The sequence below is a fragment of the Henckelia pumila genome, chromosome 2, assembly GCF_033568475.1.
Source record: "Henckelia pumila isolate YLH828 chromosome 2, ASM3356847v2, whole genome shotgun sequence".
NCBI classification, from domain to species: domain Eukaryota; kingdom Viridiplantae; phylum Streptophyta; class Magnoliopsida; order Lamiales; family Gesneriaceae; genus Henckelia; species Henckelia pumila.
The window spans coordinates 179227520-179236213 of record NC_133121.1 but is presented as its reverse complement, the minus strand read 5'-3'; the positions used below and the strand labels follow the sequence as shown (position 1 = coordinate 179236213).

The following is an 8694-nucleotide window of genomic DNA, read 5'->3' as shown; positions in this document are numbered from 1 at the left end:
CTAGACGTGTTAAAACGAGCTGGCAAGGCAGACCAGCCACAATCGACCATTAGCTGAGTCGAGCCAACCCAACAAAATTATGTGTAATTTGGCAGGCTACGACAGACTGACCTACAATCTGCCTCAACCCACTATTAGACCGACCTACTATTTGGTGGATTGAGAAATTGCTAACTCAACCCATCTATTTATATGGTGGGACATGCCAAAACCGACAAATTTAACCATTTTCACCTCTACCACTAATTATAATTTATTTCTACTATAAAAGTATGAATGATGCATGGACAAAGTTTTTCATTGTGATTTTATAACTTTGCCCCCAAATTGTGTAGGAATCAAAAACATTTATGGGCAATTATGGAAAAATGAGGTAAAAAAACAAGGGCAAAAAGGGATTAAAAATTTAGTCAAACCTTAGGAGGTGATTTATTGCATAGTAATGAATGTGGATTTAACTTTTCATTTATTTTCAATTATTACCTCAAAATTAATTATTGATAAACTATGTATACTATATAATATAAAATTTCACACACAATATTTGGCTAATATTTTTATAATGTAAAATGTTTTACTTTTGGAAGGTGAAAAAAAATCCAAATGTTTATTGACTACTAAATGACACAAATCGGATGTCTAACTATTACACACCATAAAAAATTGAGCAGCAATATTATTAAAAATTAATATAAATTATTTTTATTTAAATTAATAATGAGATTAATTAAGAGTTTTTTTAATTAATTTGTTCATTAGCCTGTTTTTTTTAATTTTTTTTTCACATTTTAAATTTGTTTATTAACCTATTACTTTCACTTTACTCTCTTTCTACTATTAATTGTGTCAAATTAGTACAAAATTTGTTATATATAAATTTCATATGTTATTATATGATTTTTTTTTTCATTTCATCCATGTATTTTCAGTATTTCAATAAAAAAAAATTTGTAATAATATTCGATCAATGAATAGATTATTGTAATCAAAAAATTATATTAAAAAGTTTTGAAAAATAAATAAATATTTATGGTAAAAATTATATAACATTTTGACAAATTCTGATAAAATATTTTAAATAAATAGAAAAAAATTCAAAAATCCAAATTTGTTTCAAATAGTATATTAATAAAAAGTCTTGCAAAATTAATAAACTATTATAGTAAAAATTATATAGTATTTTCAAAAAATTTATTTTAGTATAAAAGTATGAATGTAGGGGTAAAGTTTTTTCATTGTCTATATACATATTTATCTTTTTGTTCTATATAAATTAGATAATAATAATGAGTAAAGTGTAAGTTATAGGCTAATGAACAAATTTAAAATGTGAAAAAAATTTAAAATAAAATAGGCTAATGAACAAATTAATTAAAAAAACACTTAATTAATCTTACTATTAATTTAAATAAAAATAATTTATATTTAATTTTGAACAGTATTGCTGCTCAAATTTTTTATGGTGTGTAACAGTTAGACTAAAATTTTTAAATAAATAGAAAAAAAATCTAAAATCCAAATTTTTTTCAAATAGTATATTAATAAAAAATCTTGCAAAATAAATAAATGATTTTATAGTAAAAAATATATAGTATTTTAAAAAAATTTATTTTACTATAAAAGTATGAATGTAAGAGTAAAGTTTTTTCATTGTCTATAATATACATGTTTACTCTTTTGTTCTATATAAATTAGATAATAATGAGAGTTATATAAGTAAAATGACAAAAAAGAAAGGGAAAAAGATGAAAAAATACACAAAACAATTTAGGTGTGATAATTTTGTTGGGTTTTTGGAACACAAACAATCTTAATTTTGATGATAACAAAACTTGTTATTGTGTTTCTAACATATTTACTCTAGTGTGAAGTTGTCAACTCAAGATGGAAGTCAAAACTCGAAATTAGCAAAACTGAATTTCTGGCAAGCTCCAGTATTTCAATTATATCTTACATCTCAGTGATCCAAATGATTAGCCGCCAAAGCAACTGCAAAGAAAAGTTGAGCAAAAACGGATGTTATCTTGGCCAAACTGACGTCGCAATACCAAACTGAATCGGATCAGTTTAGCAGCAAATACACCATCAGTTTACCTCGAGTAGTTCTGGTAATTTGGCCATATCTTACAGCTCAATTATCCGAATGGAACGATTCACCATGTGTTGGAAAGATAAGAGAATGATATACAAATCATATTCACAAGTTGAAGACTGAATCGGATCCTATGTAGATTCTAAACTGAGTTGAAGTTACTGGTGCGGAAGTGAAATTCTGCAGAGCATAATTTCTGCAACAGTCTGGTTTATTAAGCATAACTTTCGCATATGAACTCCGAATTGAGTTATTCTTGATTCAGTGGAAAGCTAAGAGAAAGATCTACAACTTTAATGTTGATCACATTATCGTATGCACTCAACCAATTCTGTGCTAAATTGATTTTGAGCAGCTCTAGTATTTCAAGCATAACTTTTGCATATGAACTCTGAATTGATTGATTCTGGTGGAGTTGGAAATCTAAGATCAAGGGCTACAACTTTTTTATTCATCACGTTGCCCAAAAATCAACGAATCAACTGATCACATGTCTCGAAAGTTGCTAAACTATTTCCTAAACTGAAGTTGACCAAGAGTAGTTTACCCACCCAAACTGAAGATCGCTCAACTGCTACAGTGCCGAAACTGCTACAGTATCAATTTCGCACCAAATTCAGTTTACCAAAATCAGTTTAGTGAAATTTAGTTTAGCTCCAGAAAAAGGTACATAAACAGTACAAAAGTATTTTAACGGCTTTATTTTTGTGTCTAACGGTTATATCACTCTTGGAGCCTATAAATACAACATCTTGGAGTTCAAACATAAGCCATTGAAGAAGATCAAAAGTATGGGCAGCCTACTTGAAGAAATCAGATACTTGAGAGCAAAGCCCAAGGTGTGAAGAACCCATCAAAATTCTTGAGCGTGAAAAGTCAAGTTCTTCATACCCAACTCACTCACATATAAAAGAGAGATGTATTTCATAGATTAGTTGAGTGAAAGTATTTACACAAAGACGTTAAATATTGTGTTTGTAGTCTTGGCATAAAGACGTAACACTATATGCGGATTGTGAGGTTGCGGCCTACAATCTAGTGGTGGCTAGGAGCTCTAAGATAGGCAATGGTAAGTCCTAGTCTTGGATTGAGTTTGTAGAAATGACTTGTATAAATCAAAGTCTTCTAGTAGATCCTTTCGAGGAGGAAGAAGGGGTGACGTAGGAGTTGTTAAAATCTCCGAACATCCATAAACAAATCCGAGTCTCTTTATTTCTTGCATTTATTCATTGCTACTGTTTTAGATTGCATTGTTGAAGCATTTTATGTGTTTGATAAAATGCTTCAACTAAACTGTTTTCATCTATCAACTTGCATCCTTTTAAAATGATTTACAAAATGATAAATTAGTTTCTACGAAGGATTATTTCGAGTGTCTTCTGCTTGGTTTGAAAACCAAACTCGATTTAATTTATCGGTGCTAAATATTTCAAGAACCGAGCTATTGTAGCTCAAAAAATGTTTTAAAGTGTGTATTCACCCCCCTCTACACACCGTGTTCGATCCTATCAAATTTTTCACATATAACTTTCATTTAAATGTAGTCTATTTAATTCTATAACTTCCACTTTACTCTCTTTCTACGATTAATTGTGTCAAAATTGTCACAAAAATTGTTATACATATATTTCATATGTTATTATATGAAATTTGAGCAGTAATACTGTTAAAAATTAAATATAAATTATTTTTATTTAAATTAATAATGAGATTAATTAAGAGTTTTTTTTAATTAATTTGTCCATTAGCCTTTTTTTAAAATTTTTTTTCACATTTTAAATTTTTTAATTAGCCTATAACTTCCAATTTACTTCATTTCTACTATTAATTATGTCAAATTGTCACAAAATTTGTTATACATAAATTTCATATGTTATTATATGATTTTTTTTAAATTTCAACAATGTATTTTCAATATTCCAATATAACATTTTGTAATAATATTGATCAAGGAGTAGATTATTGTAATCGACAAATTATATTAAAAAGTCTTGCAAAATAAATAAATATTTATGGTAAAAATTATATAGCATTTTGACAAATTCTGATAAAATATTTTAAATAAATAGAAAAAAAATTCAAAAATCCAAATTTGTTTCAAATAGTATATTAATAAAAATTCTTGCAAAATAAATAAATGATTAAAGTAAAAATTATATATTTTCAAAAAATTTATTTTTCTATAAAAGTATGAATGTAGGAGTAAAGCTTTCTTATTGTCTATATAAATGTTTACCCTTTTTTCTATATAAATTAGATAATGTTGAGGGTTAAATAATTAAAATGACAAAAAAAAGAGACAAAGATGGAAAAATACACAAAACAATTAGGTATAATAATTTCTCATATATAAATTCCATTTAAATGGAGTCTATTTAATTCTATAACTTCTACTTTACTCTCTTTCTACTATTAATTGTGTCAAAATAATTAGATGATTTGATTGTTACTTAGTTTATTTATATTATAAATATGATTAAATTTAAAGTTATTTTAATTTTATATTTTATCTAATATAAACTATCTCACGAGTTAGTTTGGTGAAAATGATCTTTTGCTCGATCTAACTCATAACAAATATGATTTTATGCCAAAATATTTTTTTTTCAATCTACATAAGGATTAGATCGACCCATTTTACGAATAAATCTAATAGGAGACCTACACAAAATTTAAAGAATCGGAATAAAAGATAAAAGTAATAAATAGTGATGATAAAACTTAGTAGATTTAATATTTTTTTATTAATTTATTACCTTATCATGAAATTTTATTTTTTTTACATACAACAACAACAACAACAACAACAATAATAATAATAGTGAGTTTAGTGATATTTGATATTATGTCATTACTTTTTTATCAAAAGTTCTTGTGAAAGAACATTGTTTGTTATCATATATTAAGTCAATGTTTTAGAGTATTTTTTTCACCTTTTTATACTTTTATCTATATATCATTTTGTACACAAGGTGTTAAATATTTTTCTAAAGTATCTGATTTTTTGGCTTATGATATATTCATGTTCCTAAATTATATATAGACAAGAGTCAATAGTTTTTTTTATTAGACAGTGAAATAGATAAATATTGGAAATACGTAACATGATTTACAATATATATATATATATATATATATATATATAATACATGTCACTATATATTTCAATATTAGCATCAAATTTAACTTAATCATATAACTAATTGGTTATAAAATAAGTGATCTTACGTACAAAACACGTGCTTTTTACTAGTTTTAATAAAATTATAAATTTTGAATCCCATATTTGTCAAAATTTTAATCAAGGTCTATAACAAACAAAGTCATTTAATGATATTAAAAAAAATTCAAAGTAAAAAAATAAATACAATAAAGATTATTATAACAAGTTGCATCTAACTTTCTACAACCCCACAATATAATTTTCATTTAGCGAAGGACCCACACAACTAATAATCTAGTCAGCTTCATAGTTTATAATTTATATCAAAGTGGTCGATATTTTATTCGGCAAAATATCCACTTTATAAATATAAAAACAAGACAAATTTTAAAATAAATTTACTCGAAAATTGGGATTTAGTTTAGGTATTTTGATCTATTTTAGAATTTTTTCATGGATTGGTAACTAGTCAGACTTTGATTTTCATATAGTAATTTGAGTTTTTTGTTTCGGTCTTTTTTTATCGACTTAATCCACTGACTCATTGAATATTGTTTATTTAACCCTGATTCTCTCTTACAACGTTCATATGGTGCAAACAAATTCCGTATTACACACATTAAATTCATTTAAGCAAAAATAAAAGGAAAAAATAAATCAGAATGATACCCAATATTCAAAATAAGAGGAAAAAGACTTTTGATTTTGTTTGGCTAGATTTTAATATATGTAATATAAGTTTTATTATCGTCACTTGAGTCACGTAGGAAAACATCAATGTCAAATAAATAATATTTGTTAAATTTATTGATTTCGAATAAAAAAATAAATCAATTTAAATTATTGAATGAAAATCAAATTTAAACAAATTATATTATTAAAATCTATAACAGCTCAAATTGCATTACCAAAACGTTAATTATCCCTTAATTAAAGACATACATCACGTCACTCATTTTATCCATGCATCAAATAAAAGTGGACCCCCCACTCAACTGCTATTGGAGGCTTAAGACATATTGATAACTTCCAAAGAAATTCCAACTCATAGTAACATAATTTCTTTTCCCTTCCTAACCATTCTTAATAAATAATTAATTAATAACCATACACTAAAACATTACAATAATCAAACTGTTTATCACTGCATATTACCATTAAATGACAACAATGAAATTTTTGTGTTCATCTATTGTGCGATTTTTGTCATCTATTTGTCAATTTGTAGTTGTAATCTTGTCATCTTCGTTTTTTCTTTGTAAATTTAGTTCTTCTTCAACATGATATCGATATGACCATGATGTCATTTTATGATACAAAAATTATTAAAGTTTCCAAAATTAATAGATATAAAACTAAAATCTAATATAGATTACCAAAATCATTAAAAAAAAGACAGGCATTCAAGACCTAAATGTAATTTTTTCTTGAGGTAGCTTTCAGTTTTTATGAATAGATATTTAATAATAATAAGAATATCATTTTTTTTTGAAGAAAATAAGAATATCTTTTAAAACATAAAAAATTCTATGCTTCCAAAATTCTATCTTGCAACAAGGGGACTTTATGATCTCCAATATCTTTCTTCAGCATGTTCTCTTTTGCCTTGCCCCAAATAACAGCATATAACCCAATAACCAGCACAATTGAACCAGCCACACTGCAAGAACATTCAAACGGATTGCTGATCATATGAAACAAGAATTGCGTGTCGAAAATGCAGCATACATTGAAGGATCATACACGACTTGAAAGGGTGAAATTCCATACCTTCCGACGTAGAGAACTTCGTGGAAGAAGATGAGGCCGATGATCGCAGAAATCACGATCACCAAGGGGTTGAACATAGTGACGAAAAGTGGCCCTGTCCTCCTAAGGCACCAAGACATCAAGTAGAGTCGGAACGATATATTGATGAGTCCCTAAAATGGCAAAACAACAGAATTCATGACAATCAAATAAGAAATAAACCATCCCACATGATCGAAAAGATACAAGATCGAATTTCCAACATTGTTAGGCCACTGAGTTCGACATGATCTCTAGACAAAATTCAACATGGCTATGATCTTCAATGTTATACTAATAATGGTCAATCTCACATTTGCCATACCCCACTTTGTGACCAACTAATGAGATAGGAAACATTTAGAAATCAAAGATCGTCGCCTCAAATCACAATCAGTATTATGAAGATCAGAAACTTTAATATGAAAGTTTTCTTAGTTTCATAGTGCCATATTTGTACATTCATAAATGAACTGATTCAAATGAACTCGGTGGAACATATCATTTTCTTACCGCATATAATACAGCAACTATGCCCATCTCTGCTTGTAACTTCCAAGCAGCTAAATCTTTTTCGGCAATCAGAGCAATAACCGAGGATTGTATTGTCACAAAGACGCAGTAAATCGCCACAATGATCATCTCCACCGGGTATATCCTGAGAATTGTAGTCTGAACTATAGACCAAGCCGCGGTCAGAAAAGCAGCCATTGCAAGTAAACTTCCTCCAAGAACCCAATTTTGTGGTGCTGCCAATATGTCTACGGAGGAGATTAAGATTGATGGTTTGTTCAAGATTGCTGCTCCTTTGTATAGCGTCGCAATAGACGCCCCCACCATCAAAACAAGAGTTCCCAAGAACTTGAGTAGGCCACTTGATTCTGTCAGGTTTAGCTTCTCCATCCTAAATTGATCAAGATTTATATCAGTCATCGAGTCTCAAGTGCGGAAAAGATCGAAATTAATCTGACACACAAGACTTGGAGATGACCTGAATATGATGGCGAGTATGTAAGCAAAACCTGGAACCAGATTCAGTAACTCTGATCCCAGTGTGGGGGAACTATAGTTTATACCAGCATAACTCCCAATATCTGCTAAGCAACTTGACACAGAAACAAATCAAGAAAACAACCTTAAATACGATGTTCTTGGAATTAAAACTCAAATCTAATGCTTCACAAGACAACCAATATCTAATTGACTATATAGCTAGATAAGTAATGAATTACCCGCACAGAGCAAGCAAGAAAATCCTCCAAACAACAGCAAACGAAACCGGTGGGATTTTAGACCTGCAAAAAATCAAACACCCAAATAACCCACGACAGTTTCTTGAATACCCACCAAATACAGAACCAAGAAAAGATTTTTACCCCCGGAAAACAAACGCAGTGGGGAAGAGAACGAGAGTGGCCAAGGCATTGGAATAGACAGAGATAATGTAGAAACTGGCGCCATTGGACATAGCCATCTTGCTTACAATCATATTGCCTGCTAAAGCAGTCATCGCTGCCACCATGCCCACAAATGGCAGCAAGAATTCTGACCACTCCATGCTTCCTTCTCCGCTCCTCCGTTGCGGGGTCGGGTTTCTTTCTACTTCGTGTGTGGGCATTCCAATTTGTACGTGAAATCCTTGCAAATTGTA

General features: G+C 28.8%; 1 protein-coding gene across 2 annotated transcripts; it reads right to left on the bottom strand.

Annotated features, from left to right (window-relative positions):
• Positions 1-6661: 6661 nt before the first annotated feature.
• LOC140883272 (WAT1-related protein At3g28050-like) lies at positions 6662-8694 on the bottom strand. Of its 2 annotated transcripts, none has more exons than XM_073289675.1 (6): positions 8420-8694; positions 8276-8338; positions 8035-8148; positions 7557-7947; positions 7026-7177; positions 6662-6915 (listed from the first exon to the last, which is right to left on the bottom strand). In XM_073289675.1, the coding sequence occupies exons 1-6, from the start codon at positions 8659-8661 to the stop codon at positions 6783-6785; spliced, it is 1095 nt and encodes a 364-aa protein (XP_073145776.1). In that variant the 5' UTR covers positions 8662-8694; the 3' UTR covers positions 6662-6782. The 2 variants fall into 2 exon arrangements, with proteins under 2 accessions (XP_073145776.1, XP_073145777.1); XM_073289676.1 differs by having other exon boundaries at positions 8035-8137.

Excerpts from the sequence above, each read along its gene's own strand:
- LOC140883272 (XM_073289675.1), bottom strand. The coding sequence starts at position 8,661 with ATGCCCACACACGAAGTAGAAAGAAACCCGACCCCGCAACGGAGGAGC. Across the intron at positions 8,339-8,419 it reads ACTGCGTTTGTTTTCCGGGG|GTCTAAAATCCCACCGGTTT; the intron begins GTAAAAATCTTT and ends GATTTTTTGCAG. Across the intron at positions 7,948-8,034 it reads ATACTCGCCATCATATTCAG|GATGGAGAAGCTAAACCTGA; the intron begins GTCATCTCCAAG and ends TGATCAATTTAG.